Below are 20,068 nucleotides of genomic sequence, written 5' to 3' on the forward strand. Positions count from 1 at the left end.
GAGAGTTACCTGAGCACACAGCACCGGCATCTTCTCCATGGTGACAGTTGTTGTCTCCCCAAGGCCGAGACCTGCAATCAGAGAGGGCAGCTTCTGTCCCTGTGCAGTGAACGTCATCCAGCCAGATACGGTCAGAGCCTCGCCCAAACTGAGCTCTTCCAGGGGCTGATAACGCCGTCCCACAGCCCAGCTGCCTGCACACGACTCTGGCCTCAGTTAAATCCCAGGTGTCATCACACACGGTTCCCCATAGCTGGTTGTGAAACACCTCGACTCTCCCAGAGCAGTTACTTGGACCATTCACCAGTCGGAGCGGAGTCTGCTCAGGAATGGCAGAGTCTGCAAATGTCCCAAGGAATAAACATTCAGGGAGGTTCCTGTGCATCTGATCCCTAAGGATTTCCCTACACCCCCCATGAATTTCCCAACACGTGCCCCCGCTTCTCCCCCAGTTTTGTGAACTAGTTACATGCAGTGTTGCCAATTTCGTAATTGTTTGGAAATTTGAATTGAAATTGAAACATTAATACACACTTTAAAAGCATATACAGTGTATGATACACATATTTTATCTGAAAAAAGTAAAACAGATTTCATAGAATCATAGAATATCAGGGTTGGAAGGGACCCCTGAAGGTCATCTAGTCCAACCCCCTGCTCGAAGCAGGACCAATTCCCAGTTAAATCATCCCAGCCAGGGCTTTGTCAAGCCTGACCTTAAAAACCTCTAAGGAAGGAGATTCTACCACCTCCCTAGGTAACGCATTCCAGTGTTTCACCACCCTCTTAGTGAAAAAGTTTTTCCTAATATCCAATCTAAACCTCCCCCACTGCAACTTGAGACCATTACTCCTCGTTCTGTCATCTGCTACCATTGAGAACAGTCTAGAGCCATCCTCTTTGGAACCCCCTTTCAGGTAGTTGAAAGCAGCTATCAAATCCCCCCTCATTCTTCTCTTCTGCAGGCTAAACAATCCCAGCTCCCTCAGCCTCTCCTCATAAGTCATGTGTTCTAGACCCCTAATCATTTTTGTTGCCCTTCGCTGGACTCTCTCCAATTTATCCACATCCTTCTTGTAGTGTGGGGCCCAAAACTGGACACAGTACTCCAGATGAGGCCTCGCCAATGTCTAATAAAGGGGAACGATCATGTCCCTCGATCTGCTCGCTATGCCCCTACTTATACATCCCAAAATGCCATTGGCCTTCTTGGCAACAAGGGCACACTGCTGACTCATATCCAGCTTCTCGTCCACTGTCACCCCTAGGTCCTTTTCCGCAGAACTGCTGCCTAGCCATTCGGTCCCTAGTCTGTAGCGGTGCATTGGATTCTTCCATCCTAAGTGAAGGACCCTGCACTTATCCTTATTGAACCTCATCAGATTTCTTTTGGCCCAATCCTCCAATTTGTCTAGGTCCTTCTGTATCCTATCCCTCCCCTCCAGCGTATCTACCACTCCTCCCAGTTTAGTATCATCCGCAAATTTGCTGAGAGTGCAATCCACACCATCCTCCAGATCATTTATGAAGATATTGAACAAAACCGGCCCCAGGACCGACCCTTGGGGCACTCCACTTGACACCGGCTGCCAACTAGACATGGAGCCATTGATCACTACCCGTTGAGGCCGACAATCTAGCCAGCTTTCTACCCACCTTATAGTGCATTCATCCAGCCCATACTTCCTTAACTTGCTGACAAGAATACTGTGGGAGACCATGTCAAAAGCTTTGCTAAAGTCAAGAAACAATACATCCACTGCTTTCCCTTCATCCACAGAACCAGTAATCTCATCATAAAAGGCGATTAGATTAGTCAGGCATGACTTTCCCTTGGTGAATCCATGCTGGCTGTTCCTGATCACTTTCCTCTCATGCAAGTGCATCAGGATTGATTCTTTGAGGACCTGTTCCATGATTTTTCCAGGGACTGAGGTGAGGCTGACTGGCCTGTAGTTCCCAGGATCCTCCTTCTTCCCTTTTTTAAAGATTGGCACTACATTAGCCTTTTTCCAGTCATCCGGGACTTCCCCGGTTCACCACGAGTTTTCAAAGATAATGGCCAATGGCTCTGCAATCACAGCCGCCAATTCCTTCAGCACTCTCGGATGCAACTCGTCCGGCGCCATGTACTTGTGCACGTCCAGCTTTTCTAAATAGTCCCTAACCACCTCTATCTCCACAGAGGGCTGGCCATCTCTTCCCCATTTTGTGATGCCCAGCGCAGCAGTCTGGGAGCTGACCTTGTTAGTGAAGACAGAGGCAAAAAAAGCATTGAGTACATTAGCTTTTTCCACATCCTCTGTCACTAGGTTGCCTCCCTCATTCAGTAAGGGGCCCACACTTTCCTTGGCTTTCTTCTTGTTGCCAACATACCTGAAGAAACCCTTCTTGTTACTCTTGACATCTCTCACTAGCTGCAGCTCCAGGTGAAAAGTATGAACATAGACTAGCTTCCTTATACAGCTGTTGTTTTTTATGACAATGTCAGTGCATTCATTTCAGTGATGATGGCCAACCTAATAATTTCAAATTATGATTTGTAAGCAAAGTCAAAATGAGCTCTCCCTGAGAGCTAGTGATGAGCTAGGGGCTGGGGGGAAAGGCTTCAGGACCAGATTGCATTTACATTCACACCTAATCTACCTAGGTATTCAGCAAATAGAGCTGTGTTGCCCAAGTGATAGATTTTGGCTGGGATTGGGTTACAAATCACTTGAATGCGGGGGTAATGACATGTTGTTATTCATAGATATTTAGGTCAGAAGTGACCATTATGATCATCTAGTCTGACCTCCTGCACAACGCAGGCCACAGAATTTCACCCACCACTCCTACAAAAAAACCCTCACACCTATATCTGTGCTATTGAAGTCCTCAAATCGTAGTTTAAAGACTTCAAGGAGCAGAGAATCCTCCAGCAAGTGACCCGTGCCCCATGCTACAGAGGAAGGCGAAAAACCTCCAGGGCCTCTTCCAATCTGCCCTGGAGGAAAATTCCTTCCCGACCCCAAATATGGCGATCAGCTAAACCCTGAGCATATGGGATCCGGAACAAAACTTGGGGATTGGCTGAGCAGGGGTTGGACTAGATGACCTCCTGAGGTCCCTTCCAACCCTGATATTCTATGATTCTATGAAATATGGGCAAGATTCATCAGCCAGATACTACAGAAAATTCTTTCCTTGGTAACTCAGATCTCACCCCATCTAATAGGCCATCACAGGCCATTGGGCCTATTTACCATGAATATTTAATTACTAAAACCATGTTATCCCATCATACCATCTCCTCCATAAACATACTGAGTTTAATCTTAAAGCCAGATAGATCTTTTGCCCCCACTGCTTCCTTTGGAAGGCTATTGCAAAACTTCACTCCTCTAACGGTTAAATACCTTTGTCTAATTTCTAGTCTAAATTTCCTAGTGGCCAGTTTATATCCATTTGTTCTTGTGTCCACATTGGTACTGAGCTTAAATAATTCCTCTCCCTCTCTGGTATTTATCCCTCTGATATATTTATAGAGAGCAATCATATCTCCCCTCAACCTTCTTTTAGTTAGGCTAAACAAGCCAAGCTCCTTGAGTCTCCTTTCATAAGACAAGTTTTCCATTCCTCGGATCATCCTAGTAGCCCTTCTCTGTACCTGTTCCAGTTTGAATTCATCCTTCTTAAACATGGGAGACCAGAACTGCACACAGTATTCCAGGTGAGGTCTCACCAGTGCCTTGTATAATGGTACTAAACCCTCCTTATCCCTACTGGAAATACCTCTCCTGATGCATCCCAAGACCGCATTAACTTTTTTCACAGCCATATCACATTGGCGGCTCATAGTCATCCTATGATCAACCAATACTCCAAGGTCCTTTTCCTCCTCCGTTACTTCTAACTGATGCGTCCCTAGCTTATAATTAAAATTCTTGTTATTAATCTTGTTATTAATTATTCTTATTGTCTGAGTAAAGGGCAGTAGAACTGTACCTAGCCTGTGCTGATTGAGGGCATCAGGAGAGAGGGTGGGGACAGGTGTTTTGCTTGATGGTCTGCCTGAGTCACAAGTACTATTTGACCTGCCCCTCTCCACTGTTTAAAGACAGAGCTGATTAGGCTCCATAGAGAGTCTTTTGTTTTGTTAAGTGACCACTGCAGCTGAAATCACTGACAATCAGGTGTAAGTGCTTAGACCTGCTGTGGGACAGTGTTTCTGTGGAAGAGATGGCCCAGCCTGCACTAGCTGTGAGGTTCCCCCATCTGAGCTGAAATCACTGATAGCTGGGTGGAACCTCAAGAGACCAACTCACAGAGGTCACAGAGGCTGGTGGCAGCAGAAGGTGATGGCACAGGTCCATTGGCAACAGAGCGATGGAGTGAACATGGTACAACCAACAACAGTGGCCAGAGCGAACAGTGAGCAGCTGGAGGAACAAGCAAGGTGCCTTCTTGCCCCCTACCTGGGAGGTGAACTCATGTGAAAGCACCTCTGAACTCTGAGTCTCCACTGACCAAGGACAACACTGGTAAGTGAGGTGTGATGGAGGGAAAAGTGAGGGGCACGTTACATAAACGTTTGTTGGACTATATTTTAGTGACTTTGCTCCAGAATGCTAGATTTGTGACTGGGAATGGAAACTTATATAAATATGTTTCCTAGTAGGCCAAGATTTTTAAAATGCATTATTTGCCAAGGTTGTTATCTGACATTGTTGCTATCTTGAGAGGTCATTATGTTGGGGAGTTTCTGTACTAAACATTTTTATTATTATAATTAATTTTTACATAAGGATGGCCACACTGGATCAGACTAATGGTCCATGCAGCCCAATATCCTGTCTTCCGACAGTGGTCAAGGCCAGATGCTTGAGAGGGAATGAACAGAATAGGTAATCATCAAATGATCCACCCCCTGTTGCCCATTCCCAGCTTTTGGCAAACAAGCTAGGGACACTCAGAGTATAGTGTTGCATCCCTCCCCATCCTAGCTAATAGCCACTGATGGGCCTATTCTCCAAGAATTTTTCTAGTTCTTTTTTTAATCCTGGTTTTGGTCTTCACGGCATCCCCTGGCAAAGAGCTCTATGGGTTGACTATATGTTGTGTGAAGAAGTACTTCCTTTTGTTTTTTTAAAACCTATTGCCTATCAATTTCATTGGGTGACTGCTAGTTCTTGTGTTATGTGAAGGATTAAATAGCATTTCCTTATTCACTTTCTTCATACCAGTCAAGATTTTATAGACCTCTATCATATCCCTCCCTAGTCATCTCTTTTCTAAGCTGAAAATTCCCAGTCATTTTAATCTCTCCTCCTGTTTCATACCCCTAATCATTTTAGTTGCCCATCTCTGTACCTTTTCCAATTCCAATATATCTTTTTTCGGATGGAGTGACCACTTCTGCACAGTATTCAAGGTGTGCACGTACCATGGATTTATATAGAGGCAATATGATATTTTCTGTCTTATTATCTATCCCTTTCTTAATGAGTCCCAAAAAGAAAAGGAGTAGTTGTGGCACTTTAGAGACTAACCAATTTATTTGAGCATAAGCTTTCGTGAGCTACAGCTCACTTCATCGGATGCATACTGTGCAAAGTAGCTCACGAAAGCTTATGCTCAAATAAATTGGTTAGTCTCTAAGGTGCCACAAGTACTCCTTTTCTTTTTGCGAATACAGACTAACACGGCTGTTACTCTGAAACCTGTCATTAATGATTCCCAACATTCTGTTTGCTTTTTTGACTGCCGCTGCACATTGAGTGGATATTTTCAGAGAACCATCCACAATGACTCCAACATCTCTTTCTTGAGTGTTAACAACTAATTTAGACCCCATCATTTTGTACGTATAGTTGCGATTATGTTTTCCAATCTGCATTACTTTGCATTTATCAACACTGAATTTCATCTGCCATTTTGTTGCCCAGTCACCCAGTTTTGTGAGATCCCTTTAACTCTTCACAGTCTGCTTTGGACTTAACTATCTTGAATAGTTTTGTATCATCTGCAAATTTTGCCACCTCACTGTTTACCCATTTTTCCAGATCATTTATGAATATGTTGAACAGTAATGGTCCCCATACCAATGACCCCACAGGGATACCACTATATTTATCTCTCTCCATTCTGAAAACTGATAACTTATTCAGACCCTTTGTTTACCATCTTTTAACCAGTTACTCATCCATGAGAGGACTTCCCTCTTATCCCATGATCGCTTACTTTTCAAAAGTAATTTAAATTAAATACATTTTTTAAAAAAGTTATATTTTGTTTTAGAAATCTAAAACTGTTATGTGTTTTGGTGTAATCTGCATTATCCTTACGTTAAATTTGCATTACCCTAACAAAACATTTAAGTTATGAATATCTCTTATATGTTGCAGGTCAAAGTGAAAATGAAAAGACAAAAAAAAACAACAATTTTTCCACTCAAAGGCCTCAAAAACTAACCAAGGTGAAGAACACATCAAGAACCAAGAATATATCAACGTGTCATCTGAAGGTTCAAGTGATGCATCTACATCCAGCCAGCCCGAAGCACAAATACAGCTACCTACTGAAGAAACAGTGCCTCCGAAACCTAAAGGCAGTTCCTGATGTTTGTCAGTCAAAGTGTTTCCATTTAAGTTACAAAAGATGGCTACTGGTGCACCTCTTGCAAAAAAAGCTTACGAAGAAGGAAAGCTTTCCAATGCTATAATTGGTAAAAGTGGAGGACTTTGGTTTGTCAGATGGATCAGCAAAGCCAATGCTGACAAACTACGTGAAAAGGCTGCAAAACACCATGCCTCTGGAGTGCATCAACATGCAGAAGGCCTTATAAGCCCCCTTTCAAAGCCAATTTTAGAAGTACTTAATGAGGCTGTTAAGAATGCTGGAGACACAACACAGTTCATGTGAACAAACATGGCTGTGGAATCCTACTTTCTATTTAAGCAAGAGATACCACACGCTACAAACTGGAGGCCAATGTTAAGTGCATGGTCACTTGTTCATCCTGAAGTTGAACACTGGTTCCGAACAAGACCAGCAAATGCTCACTGTCTTTCTGCAAGAAACTCAACTGACTGGCTAAATGCATGCGGTGCAACAGTGAAAGACTCAACATTTGAAAAAGTGAAGAACGCTCTCACCACATTCAAAATATTTGCATACATGGCTGATGAATGCACCGATGCAAATGGGCATCAAGTTTTAAGTCACTGTATACATTATCTTGATGTCAGTGGTAGGCCGGTAGAGGCATTTCTAGATGTTCAAGTTTTATAGAAGACACATCCGCTGCATCTGTGACAACCCATATCTTTTAGAAGAGTTAAATGCTTGTCAATTGGACCCCAAAGAGATGGCTGCTTGTGCATTTGATGGAGCTGCAAACTTCCCTGGAAGACATGGTGGAGTACAAGCTTTGCTCAGAGAAAAGTGCAACCCTAATCTCTCCTACACACACTGCAGAGGCCATCTACTCCACCTAGCACTAGTACGAGCTACAGACTCTTCAAAAGGCATTTAAAAAGTTATAAATTTAATGTCTTCATTCTATTCTTTTTTCAACAAGAGTCCAAAAAGACTGAATATCTTGGAAAATATAGAAGTTACACTGGGACTGAAGTTCAAATTAGTCCAACCTGGGAAAACCCGCTGGCTTTTTCATGAGCGATCCTTGGCTGTTGTCTTAAAATTACTCCAGCCATTGTTACTGGCTTTGGAAAGTATCTATCAAGATGGGATGGATCAAAGTAGTGAGGCTTGTGGATTACTTTTGCTACTACGTTCAGAGAAGACTATTGCCATTCTCATAGGCACTGACTTCTGCTGGCGCTGGTGAGTGTTTGTCCCCGCCCCAACTCCAACCCCTCCCTGCCCCTATTCCAACCTCTTCCCCAAATCCCCGCCCCAGCCCCGCCTCATCCCGAGTGCGCCGTGTTCCCACTCCTCCCCCTCCCTCCCGGAGCTTGTTAGACCACGAAACAGCTGTTTTGCGGCGGCAAGTGCTGGGAGGTAGGCGGAGAAGCGGTGACACGGCGCACTCAGGGGAACAGGTAGAGGCGGAGGTGAGGTGAGAGGGGGTGGGGAGGCGGGGAGGGGAGCTTGGCTGCCGGTGGGTGTAGAGCACCCACCAATTTTTCCCCAGCCTCGGAGCACCCATGGAGTCAGTGCCTATGGCCATTCTCTCTCTTGCAAGTCTACTGTTGAAACCACTTGGGTCATTAAACAATGCCATCCAGGCATCTGCTACAACAGTAGTAGATCTTTGTCCAGCAACAGAAGCTACATTTGGATCAATCAGAGAGCTATCCATGGAAAAAGTACTGGAAGAAGCAAAGACTTCAGTCCAGAAGTTGACAATGAAGGCATTTATCTTGAATCCCTTAAGTGAAGAGGACAAGAAGTGTTTGTTAAGACAACTGAAAAAGTACACAGACTTGATTCTTAAAAATCTATAGCAGCGACTTCTAGATTCTACTCAACCACTACGTAGCTTTTACAAATCCCTGTCCTATAAAACACCGACTGTTGAGTGGAGTGAGGCACTACCAGCAATTGGGCTGCCATGTGCTCAGGACAGAATAGAGAATTTGAACACAGAGTGGAAAATCGTACGACAAATGAATGAAGATTTGACTTCAACTTCTTTTTTCTCATCACTAGTGGCTCAGCCTGATCTTTGTGCTCTGTTTCCTGGGACGAAAGAAGTAGGAATTCATCTCTTGCTACTCCCAGTCACAACAGCTACAGCTGAGTGTTCTTCATCATCACTGAATAAAATTTTGTGTTCTGAAAAGTCGCCTTCTGTCTGATCATGTGAATGAACCAATGAGCATATCAATTGAAGGAATGGAAGTACCAGACACACGAGAAGCCACCAAAGATGAAGGCATTGCATTTAAGAAGATCATTAACAGAGTTGTGCAAAATTATAACAAGAAAGCAAGAAGGATGTAGATGTAGTGCTTCATAGAAGGCTTGAGTAGCCAACTTTAATTTGTGTGAAGATTTTAAAAGATGAGTTGAGTTAAATCTAACAGTCATGAAACATTTTTCCGTTTTTACTATAGTGCCATACAGCGAAACTTCACCCTCACGGTCTCTCCCCTCATCGGTCCTGCCCCTCCCTGGTAAATTCAAATACCCCCCTAATTTCAATTCCTGGGGAAAACACTGCCCTGGGGAACGTAGCGGCTCACATGGAGAGTTCTGAACAGCCTCTGCAACTGCCTGTTAGTGGTTTACTCGCCACCAGTGACATGCAGCCACCTCTGGAGTGGGACAGGGCAACTGAGAGACCAGGCACAGAAACTCATGGGCTGTGTAGGAGAGGGAGTGAGGAAGAACCCTGACTCCAGAACAGCAGTGGGGGATACAACAGGTTCAGGGTAATTAGCTGAGATGGAACTCACCAGGAGTGACGGGGGAAGGAGCCCCACACTTCATAAAGGGATCCCAGGTTTCTACTGCTCCGGAGCGGCTGCAGGCTCCATTCGACCCCACATCCCACAAAAAGGATCTACGGTTACAGAGGCCCCCATTGTACTGTAATGGGGCAGGGGATCAGAGTGATCAGCGACGGGGAGGGTCTCTCACAGAGGCGCACGTACCGCTCCCTGCAGCGCAGGCCCTAAATGCTGTGCTGGGGCACGGGGCTCAGCACTGACTGAGGGGAGAGCGCCCCCTACTGAGCCCCCATCCCGCTCCCTGCAGTACAGGCACATAGACTTGTGCGGGGGAAATGGGGTCAGCACTGACACCATGGGAAGAGCAACACTTACTGTGACCCCGAACCGGGTCCCTGCAGTACAGGCCCTTAGCACCATGCTGGGGCACTGGGGTCAGTGCTGACTCAGACAGGAGAGCTGGGTCTGTGCTGAAAGCTTCCCAGCCCGATCCCTGCAGCACAGACAGTGACGTGATGGATGAGGGTTACCTGAGCACTTGACACCAGCATCTTCTCCATGGTGACAGTTATTGTCTCCCCAAGGCCGAGCCCTGCAATCGGAGAGGGCAGCTTCTGTCCCTGTGCAGTTGACGTCATCCAGTCAGATACGGTCAGCTCCTTGCCCAAAATGAGCCCCGGCGGGGGCTGATAACGCCGTCCCACAGCCCAGCTGCCTGCACACAACTGAGGCATCCTGTAAGTTCCAGCTGTCATCAAACACGGTTCCCCACTTCTTGTTTATAAAACACCTCGACTCTCCCAATGCAGTGACTCGAACCATTCACCAATCGGACCTGAGCCACTTCTGAGATGCCATAGCTCCCTGAAAACGTCGCCCGGAGTCCATCCCCCTGAGAACTGCCTGGAGCGCAGTGAAAGCTGAAGCAAATACCTGCCCCTGCGGTTCCTCCTGACTTGCCACGACTGACTTGGCAACATCGTTTTGTGGCAGCCATTGCTGCAGTGGGGTCTAGTGCTGCCGGCCCAGGACCAGTCTCAGATGAGTGATGGCAGAGCTGGGCTGACAGCTGTGTCCTCACAGAGGGGCGGCAACTCTGGGATACAGAGACTGGCTTGCTGATGAATATCAGAAACCCTAACTTGTATCTGCCTATTTCCAACATGCGACACAGATCCTGGACTAGAATTAACAGTTCCCTGACTGGACTGGTCAGAGGAATAGCTACAATGCAGAGATTTGACATAGCCCGATCTTCTCAGTGTGCCTATCGGGCAGCAATACAGACAGTCACATATGGTGGAGGAGAGCCCAGTTAAAAGACTGGACCTTGAGGATGCACAGTCAGATGGCTGAACAAGCTAGTGGTAAGCAAGGTTGGAATGAGCTCTCCCTTGACAGCTAGTCATGAGCAGGGGAGGGGGAAAGTCTTCAGGACCAGACAGTATTTCCATTAACACACCCACCCTGCCTAGGTATCCAACAAATAGCTGTGTTGGCTGATGCTTGGTTAAAAATCACTGTAGTAATTGAATGCAGGGGTAGTGAAATGTTGTTGTCCTGATTCTCTGAGTAAAGGGCAGCAGAAATGTGCTCAGCTTGCCCACAGCTGAACCCACTAACCAAAGGGCTCAGACACTAAACCCCTATCAAGAGTGAGAGGGGGTGGAGATGATGTGTGGGCTGTGTGTAAGAGGTCTAGGCATGGTTTAATCTGCCCCTCCCCACTCTTCAAAGATAGAGCTAATTAAGGCTCCATTAGGAGTCTTTTTGGTTTAAGCGATTGCTAGAGCTGAAATCACCTGCTGTGAGACAGTGTTTCTGCCCAGCCTGCTTCAGCACTGAGATTTCCTCAATAAGAGCTGATAGTTACTGAGAGCTGGGTGGAGACTCAGGAGAGCAACCTGCAGAGGTCACAATAGAGAGGCAGGGGGCAGCAGAATCATGGAATCACAGAAGATTAGGGTTGGAAGAGACCTCAGGAGGTCATCTAGTCCAACCCCCTGCTCAAAGCAGGACCAGTACCGACTAAGCCCTGGTCTACACTAGGAGTTTAGGTCGAATTTAGCAGCGTTAAATCGAAGTAAACCTGCACCCGTCCACACAATGAAGCCCTTTTTTTTTTACTTAAAGGGCTCTTAAAATCGATTTCCTTACTCCATGCCTGACAAGTGGATTAGCGCTTAAATCGGCCTTGCCGGGTCAAATTTGGGGTACTGTGGACACAATTAGATGGTATTGGCCTCTGGGAGCTATCCCAGAGTGCTCCATTGTGACTGCTCTGGACAGCACTCTCAACTCAGATGCACTGGCCAGGTAGACGGGAAAAGCCCACTAACTTTTTAATTTCAATTTCCTGTTTGGCCAGCGTGGCAAGCTGCAAGTGACTGTGCAGAGCTCATCAGCAAAGGTGAGCATGATGGAGTCCCAGAATCGCAAAAGAGCTCCAGCATGGACTGAACGGGAGGTACGGGATCTGATCGCTGTATGGGGAGAGGAATCCGTGCTATCAGAACTCCGTTCCAGTTTTCGAAATGCCAAAACATTTGTCAAAATCTCTCAGGGCATGAAGGACAGAGGCCATAACAGGGACCCGAACCAGTGCCCCGTGAAACTTAAGGAGCTGAGGCAAGCCTACCAGAAAACCAGAGGCGAACGGCCGCTCCGGGTCAGAGCCCCAAACATGCCGCTTCTATGATGAGCTGCATGCCATTTTAGGGGGTTCAGCCACCACTACCCCAGCTGTGTTGTTTGACTCCTTCAGTGGAGATGGAGGCAACACGGAAGCAGGTTTTGGGGATGAGGAAGATAGCTCACAGCAAGCAAGCGGAGAAACCGGTTTTCCCGACAGCCAGGAACTGTTTCTCACCCTGGAGCTTTTATGGACCTGGACCTGGAGAAGGGACCTTCGGTGAGTGTACCTTTTAAAATACTATACATGGTTTAAAAGCAAGCATGTGTAATGATTAATTTGCCCTGGCATTCGCAGCTCTCCTGCATGTACTCCCAAAGCCTTTGCAAAAGGTTTCTGGGGAGGGCAGCCTTACTGCGTCCTTCATGGTAGGACACTTTACCACTCCAGGCCAGTAGAACGTACTCGGGAATCATTGTACAACAAAGCATTGCAGTGTATGTTTGCTGGTGTTCAAACATCATCCGTTCTTTATCTCTCTGTGTTATCCTCAGGAGAGTGATATCATTCATGGTCACCTGGTTGAAATAGAGTGCTTTTCTTCAGGGGACACTCAGAGGTGCCCATTCCTGCTGGGCTGTTTGCCTGTGGCTGAACAGAAATGTTCCCCGCTGTTAGCCACAGGGAGAGGGGAGGGGTTAGCCATGCAGTGGGAGGAGGCAAAATGCGACCTTGGAACAAAAGCACGTGCTATGTATGTAATGTTAACAGCAAGGTTTACCGTGAAAGAGTGTACCCATTGTTCTATAAAATGTGTCTCTTTAAATACCACTGTCCCTTTTTTTTTCTCCACCAGGTGCATGTGTTTCAATAATCACAGGATCTTCTCCTTCCCAGAGACTAGTGAAGATTAGAAAGAGAAAAAAACACACTCGCAATGAAATGTTCTCTGAGCTCATGCTGTCCTCCCACACTGACAGAGCACAGATGAATGCGTGGAGGCAGACCATGTCAGAGTGCAGGAAAGCACAAAATGACCGGGAGGGGAGGTGGCGGGCTGAAGAGAGTAAGTGGCGGGCTGAAGAGAGGGCTGAAGCTCAAATGTGGTGGCAGCGTGATGAGAGGAGGCAGGATTCAATGCTGAGGCTGCTGCAGGACCAAACCAGTATGCTCCAGTGTATGGTTGAGCTGCAGCAAAGGCAGTTGGAGCACAGACTGCCACTGCAGCCCCTGTGTAACCAACCGCCCTCCTCCCCAAGTTCCATAGCCTCCTCACCCAGACGCCCAAGAACGCGGTGGGGGGGCCTCCGGCCACCCAGCCACTCCACCCCAGAGGATTGCCCAAGCAACAGAAGGCTGGCATTCAATAAGTTTTAAACTTTTAAAGTGCTGTGTGGCCTTGTCCTTCCCTCCTCCACCATCCCTCCTGGTGCTTCTCTCCTCCACCACCCCTCCTGGGCTACCTTGGTAGTTATCCCCCTATTTGTGTGATTTAATAAAGAATGCATGAATGTGAAGCAACAATGACTTTATTGCCTCTACAAGTGGTGATCGAAGGGTGGTGGGGGTAGGTGGTTAGCTTACAGGGAAGTAGAGTGAACCAAGGGGTGGGGGGTTTCATCAAGGAGAAACAAACAGAACTTTCACACCGTAGCCTGGCCAGTCATGAAACTGGTTTTCAAAGCTTCTCTGATGCGCACTGCGCCCTCCTGTGCTCTTCTAACCGCCCTGGTGTCTGGCTGTGCAAAACCAGCAGCCAGGCAATTTGCCTCAACCTCCCACCCTGCCATAAACGTCTCCCCCTTACTCTCACAGATATTGTGGAGTGCACAAGAAGCAGTAATAACAGTGGGAATATTGGTTTCGCTGAGGTCTAACCGAGTCAGTAAACTGCGCCAGTGCGCCTTTAAACGTCCAAATGCACATTCTACCACCATTCTGCACTTGCTCAGCCTGTAGTTAAACAGCTCCTGACTACTAATGGGGGCGGGCATTAGGGTGTCCGTTTGTTTGTGTCAGGGAAGCCTGGCTGTTTAAAAATAGCCAGAGCTTCCGAACCAGCTGAGCGGCGGCGAACCAGCTGAGCAGCGGGGGACAGCAGAGCAGCTCACAGCAGGAGTTTGCCTGGGACTGGTAAGTATCCGAGTGTGTGTGTGTTTGCTTGCTGAGGAAGTATCCGAGCGTGTGTTTGCTGGGAGGGCAGTGTGAGAGCCTGAGTGAGTGTCTGATTGGCTGCTAGCCTGCAGGGGGTGGGCATTAGGGTGTCCGTTTGTTTGTGTCAGGGAAGCCTGGCTGTTTAAAAATAGCCAGAGCTTCACGAACCAGCTGAGCAGCAGCGAACCAGCTGAGCAGCGGGGGACAGCAGAGCAGCTCACAGCAGGAGTTTGCCTGGGAGTTCGCCTGGAGTGAGCCCAGTGAGGCTTACGTCTTGCAAACTGCTCTGAGGAAGCTCATAGTAGGAAGGTGATATGGAAGGGGGGGGTTCAGCTGTTGTGACCTGCACTGGATGTGCCATGTTTGTCTTTCTTCCACAGGACAGAAGCGACTTTGTCTGTACAAAGTGCAAGCTGGTCTCCATATTGGAAGAGAAGATTGAAGGTCTGGAGCAACAGATAACAACCCTGCGTTGCATACGAGAAACTGAGGATTTTCTGGACAAAACTCAGGATATCCTTCTAGGGGCACAAAGCTCTAAAGATATAGAGCAGGTTGCACAGAGGAGCCAAGAGGCCAGTGAAGAAGCGTGGCAACATGTGACCTCCAGAAGAGGTAAGCGGAATGTCCGGGTTCCAGTAACACAGACACAGGTAACTAACCGCTTTCATGTTCTCTCCACAGGTACCGTTGCGGAGAGTGGACCAGATGATATGTCTGAGGCGAGAAAGCAGAAGGAGACTCCGCTGGTTGGAAGGCATGAGATGCGATGTCCTGAGGTTGGGGGTTCCACGATCACCACTCCCAAGAGAAGGAGGCGGGTGGTGGTGGTCGGGGACTCTCTCCTCCGGGGGTCTGAGTCATCTATCTGCCGCCCTGACCGGGAAAACCGAGAAGTCTGCTGCTTGCCAGGGGCTAGGATTCACGATGTGACGGAGAGACTGCCGAGACTCATCAAGCCCTCGGATCGCTACCCCTTCCTGCTTCTCCACAAGGGCACCAATGATACTGCCAAGAATGACCTTGAGCGGATCACTGCGGACTACGTGGCTCTGGGAAGAAGGATAAAGGAGTTGGAGGCGCAAGTGGTGTTCTCGTCCATCCTTCCCGTGGAAGGAAAAGGCCTGGGTAGGGACCGTCGAATCGTCGAAGTCAACGAATGGCTACGCAGGTGGTGTCGGAGAGAAGGCTTTGAATTCTTTGACCATGGGATGGTCCTCAATGAAGGAGGAGTGCTGGGCAGAGATGGGCTCCATCTTACGAAGAGAGGGAAGAGCATCTTTGCCAGCAGGCTGGCTAACCTAGTGAGGAGGGCTTTAAACTAGGTTCACCGGGGGAAAGAGACCAAAGCCCTGAGGTAAGTGGGAAAGCGGGATACAGGGAGGAAGCACAGGCAGGAATCTCTGTGAGGGGAGGGCTCCTGCCTCATACTGGGAATGAGGGGCGATCAACAGGTTATCTCAAGTGCTTATATACGAATGCACAAAGCCTTGGAAACAAGCAGGGAGAACTGGAGGTCCTGGTGATGTCAAGGAACTATGACGTGATTGGAATAACAGAGACTTGGTGGGATAACTCACATGACTGGAGTACTGTCATGGATGGTTATAAACTGTTCAGGAAGGACAGGCAGGGCAGAAAAGGTGGGGGAGTAGCACTGTATGTAAGGGAGCAGTATGACTGCTCAGAGCTCCGGTACGAAACTGTAGAAAAACCTGAGTGTCTCTGGATTAAGTTTAGAAGTGTGTGCAACAAGAGTGATGTAGTGGAGGGAGTCTGCTATAGACCACCGGACCAGGGGGATGAGGTAGATGAGGCTTTCTTCCGGCAGCTCACGGAAGCTACTAGATTGCATGCCCTGATTCTCATGGATGACTTTAATTTTCCTGATATCTGCTGGGAGAGCAATACAGCAGTGCATAGACAATCCAGGAAGTTTTTGGAAAGCGTAGGGGACAATTTCCTGGCGCAAGTGCTAGAGGAGCCAACTAGGGGGGGCGCTTTTCTTGACCTGCTGCTCACAAACCGGGTAGAATTAGTGGGGGAAGCAAAAGTGGATGGGAATCTGGGAGGCAGTGACCATGAGTTGGTTGAGTTCAGGATCCTGATGCAGGGAAGAAAGGTAAGCAGCAGGATACGGACCCTGGACTTCAGGAAAGCAGACTTCGACTCCCTCAGGGAATGGATGGCCAGGATCCCCTGGGGGACTAACATGAAGGGGAAAGAAGTCCAGGAGAGCTGGCTGTATTTCAAGGAATCCCTGTTGAGGTTACAGGGACAAACCATCCCGATGAGTCGAAAGAATAGTAAATATGGCAGGCGACCAGCTTGGCTTAATGGTGAAATCCTAGTGGATCTTAAACATAAAAAAGAAGCTCACAAGAAGTGGAAGGTTGGACATATGACTAGGGAAGAGTATAAAAATATTGCTCGGGCATGTAGGAATGATATCAGGAGGGCCAAATCGCACCTGGAGCTGCAGCTAGCAAGAGATGTCAAGAGTAACAAGAAGGGTTTCTTTAGGTATGTTGGCAACAAGAAGAAAGCCAAGGAAAGTGTGGGCCCCTTACTGAATGAGGGAGGCAACCTAGTGACAGAGGATGTGGAAAAAGCTAATGTACTCAATGCTTTTTTTGCCTCTGTCTTCACTAACAAGGTCAGCTCACAGACTGCTGCGCTGGGCATCACAAAATGGGGAAGAGATAGAGGTGGTTAGGGACTATTTAGAAAAGCTGGACGTGCACAAGTCCATGGGGCCGGACGAGTTGCATCCGAGAGTGCTGAAGGAATTGGCGGCTGTGATTGCAGAGCCATTGGCCATTATCTTTGAAAACTCGTGGTGAACCGGGGAAGTCCCGGATGACTGGAAAAAGGCTAATGTAGTGCCAATCTTTAAAAAAGGGAAGAAGGAGGATCCTGGGAACTACAGGCCAGTCAGCCTCACCTCAGTCCCTGGAAAAATCATGGAGCAGGTGCTCAAAGAATCAATCCTGAAGCACTTGCATAAGAGGAAAGTGATCAGGAACAGCCAGCATGGATTCACCAAGGGAAGGTCATGCCTGACTAATCTAATCGCCTTTTATGATGAGATTACTGGTTCTGTGGATGAAGGGAAAGCAGTGGATGTATTGTTTCTTGACTTTAGCAAAGCTTTTGACACGGTCTCCCACAGTATTCTTGTCAGCAAGTTAAGGAAGTATGGGCTGGATGAATGCACTATAAGGTGGGTAGAAAGCTGGCTAGATTGTTGGCCTCAACGGGTAGTGATCAATGGCTCCATGTCTAGTTGGCAGCCGGTGTCAAGTGGAGTGCCCCAGGAGTCGGTCCTGGGGCCGGTTTTGTTCAATATCTTCATAAATGATCTGGAGGATGGTGTAGATTGCACTCTCAGCAAATTTGCGGATGATACTAAACTGGGAGGAGTGGTAGATACACTGGAGGGGAGGGATAGGATACAGAAGGACCTAGACAAATTGGAGGATTGGGCCAAAAGAAATCTGATGAGGTTCAATAAGGATAAGTGTAGGGTCCTGCACTTAGGACGGAAGAATCCAATGCACCGCTACAGACTAGGGGCTGAATGGCTAGGCAGCAGTTCTGCGGAAAAGGACCTAGGGGTGACAGTGGATGAGAAGCTGGATATGAGTCAGCAGTGTGCCCTTGTTGCCAAGAAGGCCAATGGCATTTTGGGATGTATAAGTAGGGGCATAGCGAGCAGATCGAGGGACGTGATCGTTCCCCTCTATTCGACATTGGTGAGGCCTCATCTGGAGTACTGTGTCCAGTTTTGGGCCCCACACTACAAGAAGGATGTGGATAAATTGGAGAGAGTCCAGCGAAGGGCAACAAAAATGATTAGGGGTCTGGAACACATGACTTATGAGGAGAGGCTGAGGGAGCTGGGATTGTTTAGTCTGCAGAAGAGAAGAATGAGGGGGGATTTGATAGCTGCTTTCAACTACCTGAAAGGGGGTTCCAAAGAGGATGGCTCTAGACTGTTCTCAATGGTAGCAGATGACAGAACGAGGAGTAATGGTCTCAAGTTGCAGTGGGGGAGGTTTAGATTGGATATTAGGAAAAACTTTTTCACTATGAGGGTGGTGAAACACTGGAATGCGTTACCTAGGGAGGTGGTAGAATCTCCTTCCTTAGAGGTTTTTAAGGTCAGGCTTGACAAAGCCCTGGCTGGGATGATTTAACTGGGAATTGGTCCTGCTTCGAGCAGGGGGTTGGACTAGATGACCTTCTGGGGTCCCTTCCAACCCTGATATTCTATGATTCTATGATACTGTCCAGGCTGCCTGAGTATGGCTTCATGAGCCATGGCATTAAGGGGTAGGCTGGGTCCCCAAGGATACATATAGGCATTTCAACATCCCCAATGGTTATTTTCTGGTCTGGGAAGAAAGTCCCTTCCTGCAGCTTTTGAAACAGACAAGAGTTCCTGAAGATGCGAGCGTCATGTACCTTTCCTAGCCATCCCACGCTGATGTTGGTGAAACATCCCTTGTGATCCACCAGTGCTTGCAGCACTATTGAAAAGTACTCATTGCAGTTTATGTACTTGCCGGTTTGGTGCTCTGGTGCCAAGATAGGGATATGGGTTCCGTCTATGGCCCCACCACAGTTAGGGAATCCCATTGCAGCAAAGCCATCCACTATGACCTGCACATTTCCCAGGGTCACTACCCTTGATATCAGCAGATTTTTGATTGCGTTGGCTACTTGCATCACAGCAGCCACCACAGTAGATTTGCCCACTCCAAATTGATTCCTGACTGACCGGTAGCTGTCTGGCGTTGCAAGCTTCCACAGGGCTATTGCCACTTGCTTCTCTAACTGTGAGGGCTGCTCTCATCTTGGTATTCTTGCGCCTCAGGGCAGGGGAAAGCAAGTCACAGAGTTCCATGAAAGTGCCCTTACGCATGCGAAAGTTTTGCAGCCACTGGGAATCGTCCCAGACCTGCAACACTGTGCAGTCCCACCAGTTTCTGCTTGCTTCCCGAGCCAAGAATCGGCGTTCCACCGCATGAACCTGCCCCATTAGCACCATGATGCCCACATTGGCAGGGCCCGTGCTTTGAGAGAAGTCTGTGTCCATATCCTCATCACTCTCATCACCGCGCTGACATCGTCTACTCTCCCAGTTTTGCTTTGCCAAGTTCTGGTGCTGCATATACTGCTGGATAATGCATGTGGTGTTTAATGTGCTCTTAATTGCCAAAGTGATCTGAGCGGACTCCATGCTTGCCATGGTATGGCGTCTACGCAGAAAAAAGACACGGAACAATTGTCTGCCGTTGCTCTGACGGAGGGAGGGGCGACTGACGACATGGCTTACAGGGTTGTCTTACAGGGAATTAAAATCAACAAAGGGGGTGGCTTTGCGAGAAACAGAATGGTCCCCTCAAGGATAGAACTCAAAACCTCAAGGAAAGAACTCAAAACTGGGTTTAGCAGGCCCTTGATTTCACGGAGGAAGGGAGGAGAAAATGAATACAAAACAAATCTGGTCTATTTCTTGTTTTGATCCACTTCATCTATCTTTATACATTTTGCTGGCAGCAGACTGTGCAGTACGACCACTAGCCATCGTCATCTCCTGGGTGCTTGGCAGAAGACGGTGCAGTCTGACTGCTCGCCATCATCTTCTGCTGGCTGCAGATTAAAAGAAACTTAAAAGGGAAATGACTTGGCTGAATCACACCCATGTTTGTCCAGGCGCCCCTTACCTCATTGAGGTCGGTTAAAAGAGCACCCTGGACTACGTCAACAATGGCTACCAGTCATACTGCAGTGTCTGCTGCCAAAAGCAATAAACTGTTGCTGTATAGCAATGCAGTACCACGTTTGCCAACACCCAGGAGACATACAGTGACGGTTA

The 20,068-nt window shown here is 47.7% G+C and overlaps 1 protein-coding gene across 1 annotated transcript in view; it reads right to left on the reverse strand.

Moving 5' to 3' along the window:
• The window catches only part of SSC5D (scavenger receptor cysteine rich family member with 5 domains), an 81,493-nt gene that overhangs the window by 17,474 nt on the left and 43,951 nt on the right, over positions 1 to 20,068 (reverse strand). The window contains exon 7 of the mRNA XM_084612704.1: positions 10 to 339. Within this exon, the coding sequence (XP_084468830.1) occupies positions 10 to 339 (330 nt within the window). The remainder of the gene's footprint in view (positions 1 to 9; positions 340 to 20,068) is intronic.

This window comes from Lepidochelys olivacea (genome assembly GCF_965140295.1).
Source record: "Lepidochelys olivacea isolate rLepOli2 genome assembly, chromosome: 23".
NCBI classification, from domain to species: domain Eukaryota; kingdom Metazoa; phylum Chordata; order Testudines; family Cheloniidae; genus Lepidochelys; species Lepidochelys olivacea.